The 16,953-nt window shown below is 38.4% G+C and overlaps 1 protein-coding gene across 1 annotated transcript in view; it reads right to left on the reverse strand.

The window, feature by feature from the left end:
* The window catches only part of DCBLD2 (discoidin, CUB and LCCL domain containing 2), an 81,387-nt gene that overhangs the window by 24,835 nt on the left and 39,599 nt on the right, over positions 1 to 16,953 (reverse strand). Inside the window, exons 3-4 of the mRNA XM_070368173.1 lie at positions 15,524 to 15,661; positions 1,294 to 1,345 (exon numbers count right to left, since the gene is read on the reverse strand). Coding sequence (XP_070224274.1) covers positions 1,294 to 1,345; positions 15,524 to 15,661 — 190 coding nt within the window. The remainder of the gene's footprint in view (positions 1 to 1,293; positions 1,346 to 15,523; positions 15,662 to 16,953) is intronic.

The following is a 16,953-nucleotide window of genomic DNA, read 5'->3' on the forward strand; positions in this document are numbered from 1 at the left end:
GGACAAGCCACGCAGGCCAAGCGCGGTGAGAAAGGTGCGGCTGGTCTGAAATAAACCTGGAACAGGAGCCAGGGATCAGATCACACAGAAGCTGGGGGGTCTGTGGTGAGAAGACTTGGGGGTACATTTCTAAAAGAAGTCATTAAAGGATTTTGATGGTGTCTACACATAACCTGATTCATTGTGTTTTATTTTGCCTTTTTTTTTTTTTTTTAAGTTCTTCTGGCTCCTGGAAAGAAAAGAGACTGTAAGGACCATGAGTGGAGGATAAGACACTGTTAGGTAGTCCACGCAAGAGAGGATGGCAGTGTGCACTTGGGTGGTGAAGATGGAGCTGGTGCAGGGTGGGGTTCAAGACAGCTGACCCTCTGGCAGGGCTGCGTGACACACACTGACACCAGGATTACCTCTGCTGACCAGGATCCCCCTGGAGGGCTGAGGAGTACCCCCAGCTCACACAGAGAGAATCATTCTTGAAGACAAAATGAAACCATTCTTGAAGATAAAATGAAGTTTCTTTGGGAAGTAGTAGCAAGTTGGGGGAAGTAAGTGAGATGGGTCTTTGAAGATAAGAATGAATTTACTAAGCAGCAAAGAGTAAAGTGGTTCCAGACAAAAGTTCGGAGAGCTCAGAGCAGTATAAATAACCCAGAGACGTTTCAATGTAAGACTAGAAAAATGGCCTACAGACTATTTGCAAAGGACCCTGAGAACCAGGATAAGGAACAGTGATGGTGTTTTGTCATAGTAAGTTTTGAAATAATATTTCAAAGCAGAGGAGTGATAGAACACAGACTTTAGAAAACAACTTGGCAGAATGTGAATGGCAGAAAAAAGCCAGCAAAGGTTAGAAATGGGAAACCAATTATGAGTTCATCCTAGTCCAGGCAAGAGTCAAGGGCGTAATGCAGGGAAATGATAGTAAAAATGCCACCGGGGTGAGAACAGTGAGGAATTCTCTAACAGCCTCAATTGTCTTCCTAACTCTTTTTGAGTAAAAATAAATAGCTCTTCTATCTTTCCAAGGAGTTTTTACTAGATTTTGAAGAGTGACTAGTTCTACTTTTAAAGTATATCCAAATTATATTTCCACTGTGGAGAAGATTTAAATGCTACAGGTAAAGCAAAATTTAAACATGGCAATTGAGTGGCTTTAAATAAGCTCTGATTTATTGATGTTTTAGAACAATGGTTATGAGTCATACAACATACATTATAATCAAGTGCGTAAGATGAGGATAAAGTAGATGAACAGTAACGTTTAAGAAAAAAAAGTCACAAATACAGTCATACCTGAACTCAGGTTCCAAAAATTTGGATGCAGTGTCTAAACAAGTAATTAGATCTAGAAAAACAAACAAACAAAAAAATGATTCAATAAAATTAGGTTTACTCTTGCAGAAATACCAACTGTTTTTCCAAATCCAAATCATGTTGTTTTAAACTTCAAAATCTTAACAGGTTGTACTTTTAATTTTTTTTAAAGTTTTTGTTAATTACGACTTATTTCTGATTTTAAGTATCCTGATTTCTGGGGCTATGTCTGCTGCTGCTAAGTACCAGTACTAAATACTGCCACATCACCTCATACAATCACATACCATACACATGGATGGTACACAGAAAAAGTATAATTTATAGCCCTGAAGTAGCTTCTATAATATACAGCTCATGAAACAAAAAATGTTTGTTATTACAAGACTAAAAATGATTCTTTGCTGATTACACACAAGGAAAACAGTAACAAAAGAGAGGTGAAAAAAAAAAAAAAGAGAGGTGAGTTAGTTCCATGGCTCTAAACAATTGCTATTCAAAATCTGGTCCACGGGTAGACCAGCAGCAGCAGCAGCATCTGCTGGGGTGTTACTAGGAATTCACATTCTTGAACACCATCCACAGCTACAGAATCTCTGGGAGTGGGGCCCCAAAATTTGTTTTAACAAGTCCTGCAGGTAATTCTAAAGCACACTCTGCACAAGATGAAGCATAAAAGTTTTAACATTTTCTATCTCAAAATCAAATCTGTGTAAAAGCTAACCTTGTCCAATTAAGAACTAAGTCACATGCTGTGTATAAGAGGCTTCTGGTCCAAACACTTCAGTGGTTTCCTTCTGCTCTTAAGACAGAGGGCAAAATTCTCAACATGGCCCACAAGGTCCCACCTCAAGGAACAACATCTCAAGGTCTGGTTTTGTCCCCATCTTGCCTTCTTGCCATATGAGCCTTCTTTCTGTGCCACGGTGCTCTCTTGGCCAGGAAGGCTTTCCTACTATCCCTTTACCTGGCTGACCCTCTCTAGAGCTCAGCTCAACCATCACATCCTCTCAGAAGCTGTTACTGATCTTTTCAAGTCCAACTGTGATAGCATATAGTAGGCACTTACAGGTTTTCTGGTTTAATGAATGGATGATTATATATATTCTCACAGTCTTATGTAAGAATGGTCTGTTGCAATTCTAGAGTTAGAAGCAACATCATCTTATGTCTAGAGACTGAGGCTGTTGGTCTCTATCTTGGTATCATCAGCAGCTATCAGAGCATACAGTTTTAAAAGGAGACTTTCTACCAACATTTACTGAATAAATGGAAAAATAAAAGTTTGATTGCTAGCATGTTTGGCTAAGTCCAATCATAGACTAACCCACAGGAGGAAAACCTAGAAGGTCGTAAGCCAATCAAAAAGGTGAGACTTCACATACAATATAAATGATGAGGCCACCCAAAACACTGACAGAAGTAACACTTCACATGCTTCCTAGCACAACGAAGGGACACAGATATCTGTTAAATCAGTAGAAAGCACAAAATAACTAAGTATTCTTTTTTACAATTCTGAAGGAAAATTATGTATTTATTATCCAACTGATATGTGTCTTGAAAGAACTAGAGCGTAATAACTGTTAAACTAACAGGAAAGTAGTATTTTGAGAGTGAGTACATGGATTAATATTTACATACCACAGGTACTTGAATGACAATTAAGTTAAATCTGTGTTTAAGGAGTTTGAGGGGATACATGCCTGGTTAGAGTTTCATGACCACCTGGTTGACTGACTGGGAAAAGCAGACAAACTGAATTACCTGTACTTTATAGCTATTCAAGGCAATCTTTACACAGCCTCAATAAGAAATTATTTTCCATTTTCCTGCTCCACCAAAAGACTTTCCAACTTCTAAGATTAGAAAGTGAACTTCTAAGATTAATAGCCTGGGATGAAAAGGTAGCTGTGTGGTCCAGCATGGTATTCAAGCCACAAGAGGACTGCCAGCTGGCCCTATTACCTTCAGGCCACATGCCAGAATGCTAGTCTACTATGGATATACTTGATCAGAGCTGGGCTTTATTATAGTAAAAGTCCACGCAGTGCTGAAAGTCCAGATTATGCTCGAATGAATGTAACTCACGTGACCTTGCTCCCAAATGCCCTGGGGGCTCAAAAGCGCTCCTAGGAGGAAAACATGAATTCAAAACAGAAGGCTTTATAAGGAGAGTTAAGAGGACAACAGACAGAGAAAGGAAGTCATGATTTAGAGATTTTGACCTTTACAACTCCACAAAGGCAAAGGAAATAGCAATTAAGCAGAGAACTGAGAAGTTTTAAAATGTGTTTTTCTAGAAAGCATTTCCCAAGTAAATAGCCTTCCAGAAAAAATCACTGTTACTCTAAGGCTCCTAGTTAATAAGTACACAGCCTGGGCAAGATGAATACAGCTCCAAGAAAACCATCTGACTCAGGAAAGACTTCACATAGCAATGTAGGAAGTTATCGTAATGAAGGGAACAGAACTGAGGGTCCAGAAATGAATCTTCACATTTACAGTCAATTGATTCCAACAAGGATGCCAAGGCAACTTAATGGGGGCAAAACCAGTCTTAAACAGATGGTGCTAGGACAACTGGGATAGCCACATGCAGAAGAAGGAAACCAAACCCCTATCTCAGACCATACGCAGAAGTTAACTCAAGGTGGAGTCAAATTCAAGACTTCAAACTACAAAATACTTAGAAGGAGATATAGGTATAGATCTTGACTTTGCCTTAAGCAATGGATTCTTAAGACATGACACCAAAAGCATAAGCAAATAAACTGATTTCCTGATTTCACCAAAATCTGAAACTGTTACACTTCAAAGAATGCTATCCTGAAAGAGAAAAATAAGTCAAAGAATAACACAAAATATTTGTAAATCATGTATCTGGTAAGAATCTAGTATTTAGAATACACAAGGAATTGTTACAACTAGACATTAAAAAGAAATCTCAATTTTAAAAGGATCAAAGGATCTGAATAGTCATTTTTCCAATGAAGATATACCAAAAGGCCAATAAGCACCTGAAAAGACATTCAACATGATTAGCTATCAGGGATATAAAAATAAAAATCACAGTAAGGTCTGATTCTGATAAATAGGTACATATATACTCAGAGAGGTGGTTGATGGATGTGAGGTTTGAGACAGAGTCAAAGATAACTTGAAGGCTTCTGATCTGTGCTAATTAAAAGTATGCATTCCAAGTACAGCATATGGGCAGTGGGTTTTCCCAGTGGCAAAGTGGTAAAAGAATCCACCTGCCAGTGCCAGAGATACAAGAAGACGAGGGTTCCATCCCTGGGTTGGGAAGATCCCTGGAGGAGGAAATGACAACCCACTCCAGTATTCTTGCCTGGAGAATCCCATAAACAGAGGAGACTGGCAGGCTACACTCCATGGGGTCAAAAGAGACCGACATGACTGAGCACACATGCACAATTAGTCCCTCAGTATTATCCAACTCTTCGTGAGCCCACACACTGCAGCACACCAGGCTTCCCTGGCTATCACCAACTTCTGAAGCTTGCTCAAACTCATGTCCACTGAGTCGGTGATGCCATCCAACCATCTCATCCTCTGTCCTCTCCTTCTCCTCCTGCCTTCAATCTTTCCTAGCATCAGGGTCTTTTCTAGTGAGTCAGTTCTTCACATCAGGTGGCCAAAGTACTGGAGCTTCAGCTTCAGCATCAGTCCTTCCAATGAATATTCAGAACCGATTTCCTTTAGGATTGACTGGTTTGATCCTTGCAGTCCAAGGGGCTCGCAAGTCGTCTTCAACACCACAGTTCAAAAGCATGTCAAAAAAATTTCAAAAAGCAGTTCAAAAAAAAGTATCAATTCTTTGGTGCTCAGCTTTCTATATGGTCCAACTCTCACATCCATACATGACTACTGGAAAAACCATAGCTTTAACTAGATGGTCCTTTGTCAGCAAAGTAATGTCTCTTCTTTTTAATATGCTGTTTCAGTTGGTCATAGCTTTTCTTCCAAGGAGCAAGTGTCTTAATTTCATGGCTGCAGTCACCATCTGCAGTGATTTTGGAGCCCCAAAAATAAAATCTACCAGTTTCCACATCTATTTGCCATAAAGTGATGGGACTGGATGTTATGATCTTTGTTTTTTGAATGTTGAGTTTTAAGCCAGCTTTTTCACTCTCCTTTTTCACTTTCATCAAGAGGTGCTTTAGTGACTCTGCTTTCTGGCATAAGGGTGGTGTCATCTGCATTTCTGAGGTTATTGATATTTCTCCTGGCAATCTTGATTCCAAATTGTGCTTCATCCAGCCTGGCATTTTGCATGATGTACTCTGCATATGTTAAATAAGCAGGATGATAATATACAGCCTTGATGTACTCCTTTTTCAACTTGGAACCAGCCTATTGTTCCCTGTCTGGTTCTGACTGTTGCTTCTTGATCTGCATACAGATTTCTCAGGAGGCAGGTAAGGTGGTCTGGTATTCCCAACTCTTTAAGAATTTTCCACAGTTTGTTGTGGAAGTCAAAGGCTTTGGCATATCAAGCAGAAGCAGATATATTTCTGGAATTCTCTTGCTTTTTCTATAATCCAACGGATGTTGGCAATTTGATCTCTGGTTCCTCTGCCTTTTCTAAATCCAGCTTGAATATGTGGAAGTTCTCAGTTCATGTAGTGTTTTGATGTCTAGCTTGGAGAATTTTGAGTATTACTTTGCTAGCGTGTGAGATGAGTACAATTGTGCAGTAGTTTGAACATTCTTTGGCATTGTTTTTCTTTGGGAGTGGAATGAAAACTGACCTTTTCCAGTCCTGTGGCCACTGCTGAGTTTTGAGTGCAGCACTTTCACAGCATCATCTCTGAGAACTTGAAATAGCTCAGTTGGAATTCCATCACCTCCTCTAGCTTTGTTTGTAGTGATGCTTCCTAAGGCCTACTTGACTTCACATTGCAGCATGTCTGGCTCTGGGTGAGTGATCACACCATCATGGCTACCTGGGTCATGAAGATCTTTTTTGTATAGTTCCTCTGTGTATTCTTGAGACCTCTTCTTAATATTTTCTGCTTCTATTAAGACCATACCATTTCTGTCCTTTATTGTGCCCATCTTTGCATGAAATGTTCCCTTGTTATCTCTGATTTTCTTGAAGAGATCTCTAGTCTTTCCCATTCTATTGTTTTCCTCTGTTTCTTTGCATTGTTCACTGAGGAAGGCTTTCTTATCTCTCCTTGCTATTCTTTGGAACTCTGCATTCAGATGGGTATATCTTTCCTTTTCCCTGCTGCCTTTCGCCTCTCTTCTTTTCTCAGCTATTTCTAAGGCCTCCTCAGACAACCATTTTGCCTTTTTGCATTTCTTCCTCTTGGGAATGGTCTTAATCACTGCCTCCTATACAATGTCACAAACCTCCGTCAATAGTTCTTCAGGCACTCTATCAGATCTAATCCCAATCTATTTGTCACTTTCACTGTATAGTCATAAGGGATTTGATTTAGGTCATACCTGAATGGTTTAGTGGTTTTCCCTACTTTCTTCAATTTAAGTCTGAATTTGGCAATAAGGAGTTCATGATCTGAGCCAGTCAGCTCCTGGTCTTGTTTTTGCTGACTGTATAGAGCTTCTCCATCTTTGGCTGCAAACAATATAATCAATCTGATTTTGGTATTGACCTTCTGGTGATGTCCATGTGTAGAGTCGTCTCTGGTATTGTTGGACGAGCATGTTGGACATGACCAATACGTTCTTCTGGCAAAACTCTGTTAGCCTCTGCCTGCTTCATTTTGTACTCCAAGGCCAAACATGACTGTTACTCCAGCTATCTCTTGTGTCCATGGGGTCACAGAGAGTCAGACATGACTGAGTACACACACATAACAGTTAGGCAATGATAACTGCAAGAAGAAGCACCAATAAAGCACTCATTGTCAGCTCAGTTATGCTGGGTCCACTTTAACACGTCTGGTAACACCAGAAAATCAGTAGTTTGTTCACAGTGAACAGCAGTATATAATTCACTCTGTTCACTAAGAGCTTCTGCATGGGAAATTTTTTTGGTAATTTTAATCCTTAATAAATACAAAAGAATATTTATAACATACACATTACTACACAAAACACCAAATATATGGCATACTTCATCTTGATGCTCTGGACAACAGAGTAGCAGCAGTAGCAAGGAGCATGCCACAGGGGTTCTTCCAAAGCCCATAGCACCCAATCCCTCTTTTCTTGCACAGCCCAAAGGACAGGTGGTATCCACAGGGCAGAGTCTACACTGGTCTTAGCAGCAGTGTCTACCCCGAAGTGAGTGTGATCATAATGTCTACACGAAGAGCTGCTGTAACATCTGCCTTCCTTAACCTCAGAAGGCTTCATAGAGGAGGAAAGGGTCAGTGGGGTTTTGCAGGGAGGATAATGTGATTGCGAGGAAGAGCATGAGAAAATTAAAAAAAAATTAAAAGGTGAGCCAATATTCAATAACAGGATGACAGATTCAGGGTTTTCGTAACGAAAACATCAACATCAGATTTTCTAAGACAGCTCTGACTTAGTTAGCAATATCACTATGAGCCATAATTGATATCTTATACACAGGCCTTTCTTTAAACTACAATTAAAAATTTTTCCAATACATAATAACTGAATAGGCTTGGGAGCTTCATAATTATTTCATGAAATAATTTTTAAAAATGACATCTAATGCTAATCCACATAAAATACTATGAAAATATGATAAATATTTTATAAGTTCACATACAATAAAAAGTATCAGCATATTGGTTACTAACTTAGAAATATTTTTGATTGACAGCACTGGTTATTCCTGAGACTACAGACTGTGAAAGAGATTTAGATTTTCCTCCAATTAATACTGTTATGATCTTGAATATACTGAAAATGACTCGCAGCAGTGTTAGTATCTATCACAAGAGTATAACACAAACTATATTAGCTGCAGGGTGTAAGTTTTGTTCACTTGATGCCATTTACTCCTGAGGGAAGTGATGCTTGAGTGCCTGTATTTATTCTAACTCAAGAAAGCATGGAGTAGGAAATGGCAACTCACTCCAGTATTCTTGCCTGGGAAATCCCAGGGACAGAGGAGCCTGGCGGGCTGTAGTCCATGGGGTCACAAAGAGTCGGACATGACCGACTAACACTTCCACTTTTCTTTCCACAAAGCATAAAGCACTATAACTAATTATATTTATTTACCAGAAGTAAGAAAATACATGAAGCAAGACAATGTAGACCTACAGATTCTCCTCCTTTATTTGCTTGAAATTCTTTTAACTAACAAACTCCCCAGAGCCTGAAGGGACATGACACCATGCTTTCCTAATTCTCTCTGTCAGCAACCTTGCACTGTAAGTGTACAGATAGTCCCTCCATTCAAGAGCTAGCGGACTAGGGACAGGTTCATCTTTCTACTTGATTCTCATGTCAGTATTATTGCGTGACCCTGGGCATAATTCCTTGTTTCCACAATAGGAACCTGGCACTGATTTGTACCATTTGCAATGTAGTGTCAGGGAAATTTACATATATAATAAAATGTAATTTATCGTGATTGAGAGTCTAACATTAGCAAACCAACATTTACTAAGTGGGAGATAACTTCTGTAGTATTTTACATCGAATCTCCTTTTACATACTGAGAGTAGAGTAAGTCTTATGTTTCTCCTAGAAAGATTATTAATACATCACCATCTATGGAAGCTGAGTCCACAACAGGAGCTCAGGGGAAATTTTCTCAGATGGAAATATTAAAAAAAAATTTTTTTTTAAACAGACAATGTAGGCATGGCTCAGTTGCCTAAGCAGTAAGTGATACAGTTGAATAGACCACAGACTACTTATGGATAAATCAAATCCTCTTCACACCTAAATGCCTATATACTAAAAAATGAATTATAAGACATGTTAAAATAACATAAGACATTGTATATTAAATATAAAAGACACTTAAAAATATTAAAAATTATAAGACATCTTTTGTAATCTAGTATCGAGGACACGCATAGTATCTAGTGAGAGTTGCAGTGAATGAATTTGTCCCCTGGATGGCACAAGTCAGCACAAATATATATGCAGCCCCTTCAAAGCACTTCTAACTTACTAAAAAGAAAAAAAACAAAAACAAAACCCAAACCACATAGAAAACACTTAAAATCATTAAGGTGCTCTTCAGGTTATCTGTCAGCTTGAAATAAACTTTATCTCACAAAGATAAACTGTCTCTTTGAGTTATATCATCTTAACAAACTAATTGTGTTTATAAATGCTCTTTCTCTGCAAAACTGGTAAAACTATTCATCAGCACCTTAGTTCTACAAATTGACAACAAAATACAGATATTTTTCTGCATGTATACAAACACCATACATACTGATTTGTGTACAAGGACAAATTTTAAAATATGCATGTCAACTGAGACTTCATTAATAAAATCTTACTGAATAGCTTAAAAGTTTTTAACTGCTTGCCAGATACAACAGAAACTAGGTACACAACAGAAAAACTAAAAACAGAAACGTAGCTAACATAGTACTCAAAACAGAAAGGATCCTATAAAATTACTGTACAATTAAGGTAGCAAACAAGGAATTCATGCTCTATTTTCAAAACCAAAAACATCCCAAGCAGGAAAAAAAACAACCAGTTACAGAAATCTGGACTCTATTAGAAAGGAGCTCTCTATTCTGCCCCTACGTTTCATTTATAAGTTAATATAATCTGATGGAAGATGGAAGAAATGGAAAATATCTGCCAAAAAAATGTGGTTAAAGAATGTAGCAATTAAAACTTTTTATACTATTGTTGTTAATTCTAAAAATAATCTAACATATAGCAACAATAACCCTGTCAAGTGGGAATATTTGCCAGGCTCAGCTGTTCCCAAGTCTTATGCACACTGTCATCAGATTCGAAGGTGTTGGCAGACAATGAATAAACAAGTGTTTATGAATTCCACTTAGGGAATAGGTTAATATATCTTCATTGGATTACTTTATTTCACATGAAATTTTAAACTAGTTCCTGTTTCTTTCTAAAAAAAAGAAAAAGGCAAACTTTGACCACTATAAAACTCTGGATTGATGAAATCTGAAGTAATAAGCTTTAAAATTACTTTTCAAGTGATAATTCACATTTTAAAAAAGGAATATCAGACTATCACTTTTCAGCTGGCCATGTACCTAGATATGTGTACACACAGAGAGTCACACACACAGACAACTAATTGATGGCACACGACAAACAGAGGCTGCCTTAAAAGACCTGAAGCTACTGATGCAAATGTAGATATGTCTTCTGAGCTCATTATTCAGTAACTAAAATTACCTAAAAAATTATTGCCCAGAGTCATCCTAGAAATGTTGAGCTTTACTTAGAAACTGGCTAATGTTGAACAGATTCAAAACCAGGAATTGAGAGCACTCATCTATAAAATTTATTTTATTTTCAAGTCCCATGGTAAATGTTGTTTTTTACATTTATATTTTAGGATAAAAATGTCAGCATCATTTATCATTCTGAATTAAAAGACCTAAGTGCATCTGGACCTGTGCAAGGCTGGCTGTGCCTCTCTCGGTAAGACCAGCAGTAACAAGGAGTTTCGCTCTACAGAACTTCTAACCCCAGGATACCTCAGAATCCATGAATATCTTCAACTGTCAGAAAAGGAAAAAGTGTTAGTTGCTCAGTCGTGTCCGACTCTTTGCAACCCCATGGACTGTAGCCTGCCAGGCTCCTCTGTCCATGGAATTCTCCAGGCCAGAATACTGGAGTGAGTTGCCATTTCCTTCTCCAGGGGATTTTATAGACTCAGGGATTGAACCCGGGTCTCCTGCATTGCAGGCAGATTCTTTACTGCCTGAGCGACCAGGGAGTCCCTTCAATTGTCAGATAAAAATTTCAATTTCAGAAAGTCTAGTTCCATCCCTGGGTTGGGAATATCCCCTGGAGGAGGAAATGGCAACCCACTCCAGTATTCTTGCTTGGAGAATCCCATGGACAAAGGAGCCTGGCGGACTACAGTTCATAGGGTCGCAAAGAGTTGGACACTACTGAAGTGACTTAACACACACACCAAGTCAGAGTAGAACTACCAATCTTCTAATTATCACTGAAGTGCTGATTCATATATTTTTCTGTCTTTCTATGTTACCCAGTGGAAACAGGGAAACTTCCTTTCATTGGTAGATAAAATCATTTACAGGTGAAAATTAAAAGTGGTAACTGGTAATGGGAAAGATTGGAAACTTCTGCTCAAAGATCTTAAAAATAACAAAGAGGAATAAGACCATAAATTACAAAAATTAGACTCTGAAGGGAAGAGGACACCAGGTACAGAGCCCAAGACACCACAGCAACTCAGCGCCTCACCCGAGAGGCTTCTTTGTGTCCAAAGCCTCTTACTTCAACATGAATTTGTGCAGACCGAATACTAACTCTCTGAAATGTTTCCCTGGAAAAGACACGCCTGTTCAAGTCTTTAAGAAGAATTAAATTGGAATCTGGCCTAATTCTGGAGCTACTTTTATAACATGCATTGTATACACGCACGCTAAGTCACTTCCTTCTTGTCTGACTCTTTGTGATCCCATGGACCATAGCCTGCCAGGCTCCTCTGTCCATGGGATTCTCCAGGCAAGAATACTGGAGTGGGTTGCCATGCCCTCCTCCAGGAGATCTTCCCAAACAAGATCTTAATTTGATCATCTCTGATCCAGGTTCCTCTGAATAGCCTTTTAACTGGCCTCCTTACAATTATTTTCCCCTCTCTTTGGCCCATTCTTTACAGATCAAGGAATTGCAAAAACATAAATCCAGTTACATCACTCCTCTGCTCTAATAGCTTCCATGCAATTTTTTTTTTTTTTTTTGATAAAACTCTAACCCTTACATCTTCCACAAGGTCCTGAATAATGTGACTGACTTTCTACTCATTCACTTCACCTCAGCTGTGCTGGCTGTTTCTCCAGTTCCCTCAAAGTTCCTGGCCTGTGCATCTGCTATTCTCTTCCTTGTAGTGTTCTTCCTTGTTTGTCTGGAACCTCCAATTAATCCTTTGATTCTGGGCTCAGGAGTGGTTTCTTGAAGAGAGCTTTAATCTTCATCTATCTCCTACTACCCGTACCCCTCTGGCCTCTTATTGTTTAAATGTTTCCTTCATCACGCTTATTTTAACTGCAATTAAGCAACCACGTGTTTAATGCCTTTTTCCAACCCTTTACTGCAAGTCCTATGAAGGTGTGATTGCCTCTGTCTCATTTACTGCTGTCTTCCCAGTGCCAGGAATATGGCAGGAAATAAGGTACTAAAGGGAATATAATTTTGCAATGGGCTCCTGTAAGAAGTAACGAAAACTAGTCTATCTCACACAAAATCATGCTATCAACAACACATCACACTATAACATTAACAAGTCTTTGTGACACTTTAACACATGAGGAAGCCAGTGAAGCAAGGTTTTCACCACTTTTGCATTCCCAAATACTCTCAACCTTCACCTAGGTTATGAAGCTGGGCACATGTGATGTTCCTTGAAAATATTCATGGAATTCAGTGTGGCAGCTAGGTTTCCTGGATGGTAACAAACTGAGACTCTAAACCAAAGCCAACCAGCCTTCAAATGAACAAGTCATTACAAGAAATTATGCCTGAAAGGCCACTCAAGAAGAAGTAATATGAGATTCAACCAGTGCCCTCTTGAATCTAGCCAATTCACTTCGAATAAAACAAATGCTTGATGGATGGGCAAGAGCACACAAAAAACATTAAGAAAAAGTCCAAGAGCGAGCTGTGAAATAAGGAATTCCCAAGATGATTATGACTTTGGACAGTGTTACTATAAAGAAGTTCCAGATTATGGTGGATATTTCAAAAAATCTTTGGAGCCTAAGATTCATCTAAAATAGTGACACAGCTATTTGAAGCTTAGCACAGACAGTGCTTCTGGTATCTGAGATGACTATTAAGTTCTTAAGAAACTCTAGTATAGGACATTCAGATCCCTGTGGATCAAAAGCTCTGTAATTTAAATATCCAATGTAAGAAACTTTTTTTTTTTTTTAAGAGGAGATACTTATTTTCCAGAAACTTTTAACTCAATGAATGACAAAGAGAGAAAGGGGCAAATGGGAAAATGTAGAATAAATAATTTAAACTGACACGGCGACAAGAAACTTAAGGAGAATAAGAAACTAATTATCTTCTATCCTTTCACCCAATAACCCAAGACTTTCACAAAGTAAAACTGAAAAGGACAGGAAGCTTATCATTTTACTGTGTTTTCTGCCTTATTCTCTTGACAGTGGGAGGGTGGGCAGTGGGAAAAATGAGATACATGTTTGTACAGTAGTGAAGGGGTGAAACTAACATTTTTTTCTGCCTACTGTGATATGTGCCTAAGACACTAAACATGTATTATTAGATTTAGTCCTCATAACTAACCCACTTGCAGATGAAGCTCACCGCGGTGACGTGACCGGTCAGAGGTCCCCTGGCTGGTGGCAGAGGCAAGCTCTTATTCCAGAGCTACCCAGTGCCCCTTCTACAACACCCCGCTGCCTTAGTCTCCTTGTTCTGTCAAATACATTAACTATTTATTTAGCAGAACATTTCCAGTTCATTTCTTTCCATTATTCCATTCAAATGAGCTTTCTTTTTCACTCTGAGGGATTCTATTAGCCTTTACACCTTTTCCCATAGCTTAGAGATTAAGGGAAAGCAGATCTTCCTTTACATACAGCAGCTCCCCTCTCTTATACTCTTAACGCAACTTTTTTTTTTTTTTTAAACTTTACAATATTGTATTAGTTTTGCCAACTATCGAAATGAATCCGCCACAGGTATACCTGTGTTCCCCATCCTGAACCCTCCTCCTTCCTCCCTCCCCATGGGTGTGGAGAAAAGGGAACTCTCTTACACTGTTGGTGGGAATGCAAACTAGTACAGCCACTATGGAGAACAGTGTGGAGATTCCTTAAAAAACTGGAAATAGAACTGCCTTATGATCCAGCAATCCCACTGCTGGGCATACACACTGAGGAAACCAGAAGGGAAAGAGACACGTGTACCCCAATGTTCATCGCAGCACTGTTTATAATAGCCAGGACATGGAAGCAACCTAGATGCCCATCAGCAGATGAATGGATAAGAAAGCTGTGGTACATATACACAATGGAGTATTACTCAGCCATTAAAAAGAATACATTTGAATCAGTTCTAATGAGGTGGATGAAACTGGAACCTATTATACAGAGTGAAGTAAGCCAGAAAGAAAAACACCAATACAGTATATTAACGCAACTTTTAATGAGGCACAGAGCGTGTATCTCAAACCCAGCACAGCCGGGAAGGAACAGCTGGCACCGCCCCAAATCCTTCCCAGGCTCATTCATTCCCAGACATTCTCATGCCGAGGAGGTTCTTAACGATTTTCTCATTTACATAACATAAAGTAGAGGCTAATTTTTAATTTTAAATGGTCAGCCTAGATAAAATCATTGTTGAATATCAAAATAATTATCAATTTTCTACTTTAAATGATTTCTTTGTATTAGTAAAATTAAAAAAATTTTTCTCGCCACAAGAACCCAATGGCAGAGGGGAATGAACGAATGCTACAGTGACCAAAACTTGAGAGAGATTTCATTCAAGTCCTGCATTTTAGCTTACAGAGATTTGAGGTAATTTTCCATTCTATTCCACTAAATAGCCTTGTTTTTAACTCCCCCTTCATATTGTAAATGTTAACAATTTAGAAAATATCTCATACTTATTTTGCAGTGTCTCAGAGAGCACTTTCCCCATTACTCCTGCTGGCATGCAACACACTTTTTTAGGAAAGAATGGTAATACGGTTTTTAACACAGTAAGATGAACCGGTAACCTGTGGATAATAAAGCTTTAAATTGATTATTTCAGTAACTGACAGATTTTTTAAAAGTTATTGCTTGTGTTCCAGTCTTATAAAAGTGGAAAAATCAGTATTTCTTCTGCCAAGGAAAGGTAAGTATATAAAAGGACTTTATAAAAAGTTAGTATACTTAATTTTTAAAATTCTGAAACTGATTTAATTTTATTTGTCATATTTATGTATGTGTTATAAACTGTTCGATCTTCCTACTCTATTCCAATCTCAGATAACAGGTACTCAAAGAAAATACCGCATTTCTGTTTTCAGAAATTGTAAAATGTGGGAATCATCATATAAAGTGAAAATTACCTTGCTTTTCTATAACTGAGTATGAAGCCAAAAATCCTCGTCCAGAAACATGAATTCCACTCATGAACAGCACTGTGACTTCATTGCTTTTTGATTCAATTGAATGGTTCATTTGCAAGCCCAGACCGCAGTATTTGCCTAGGATGAAAGAAAAGCAGATATTTGGTATGATTCATAAAGTCAACATTATGTACGATGTAGGTAACAGAATCATAATAATACACCAAGCTGACCAAACTAGGTATTACATTAATCTAAAATGATGACTAGAATATTACTCTGGAGAGAGAATAAAAAAAAACCGGAAGTAATAAACTGTTCAAATGACTCAAAGGCAGAAACAGTGTATTCAGACATCACTGACCTTATAATGACTCAATTTCCTGTGAAACACGAGTATTCCCTTTTAAACAGTGACAAGGAATTAAAAAACAAAATTAAAGTATTTCAGGTAGGCAAGTGGCTCATAAATGAACCAACAGTTAATTGGTGGTATTCTTAACATGTTTCCCATAGGGTTACCCCAGATTTCTGAGCACAGGGACCCCTCCAAACTTTTACAGATCTTCTCAAGTTTTCTTCCAAGAACTGTTGGACTTCTGTCAACCCCTTTAGGTGGTCATGTTCAGTCCTACAGTTTTAACTATGATAACGACAATTCACATTCATGCCTCTATAAAGCCTTTTCCTTGAACTTCAGAAGCATATATCTAACTGCCTAGCAACTTTTACTCTTTAAGGTTTCACAGACATGTAAAAAATAACAGATCTTCCGTCAGAACAGATCTAAGTTTATTAAGATAAAAGAGAAGAAAATAAAAGAATTAAAAGAAAAGATATTGAACCAATAACTAATAAAAATGAGTTTTTCTTATGTGCATGGTAACTTTAACAAATTCTGAATAAAAAGTTCTAAAAATATTTTAAGTTGAGCAATATCACTTTATGTGCTTCCCTTATAGCTCAGTCAGGAAAGAATCTGCCTGCAATGCAGGAGACCCGGGTTTAGTTCCCTGGGAAAAAAAAAAAAGATCCCCTGGAAAAGGAAATGGCAACCCACTTCGGACATGACTTAGTGACTAAGCCACCACCAAATCACTTTAATAAGAGTAATCTGTACTTCCATAGACATCATTTTCAAGGACTATATATTATCATATGAGTAGAAAATGCTAAATAATTCACCTCTATCACCACGACCACCACTCCAACCAGAATTGGTAAGGGAAGTAAGGTCCCTTATATATACAGAAAGTGAAGTCCACTCAGTCGTGTCCGACTCTTTGCAACCCCATGGCCTGTAGCCTACCAGGCTCCTCTGTCCATGGGATTTTCCAGGCAATAGTCCTAGAGTGAATTGCCATTTCCTTCTCCAGGGGATCTTCCCAATTCAGGGATCGAACCCAGGTCTCCTGCACTGTAGACAGACA

This window comes from Bos mutus, chromosome 1, assembly GCF_027580195.1.
Source record: "Bos mutus isolate GX-2022 chromosome 1, NWIPB_WYAK_1.1, whole genome shotgun sequence".
In the NCBI taxonomy this organism is placed as follows: Eukaryota; Metazoa; Chordata; class Mammalia; order Artiodactyla; family Bovidae; genus Bos; species Bos mutus.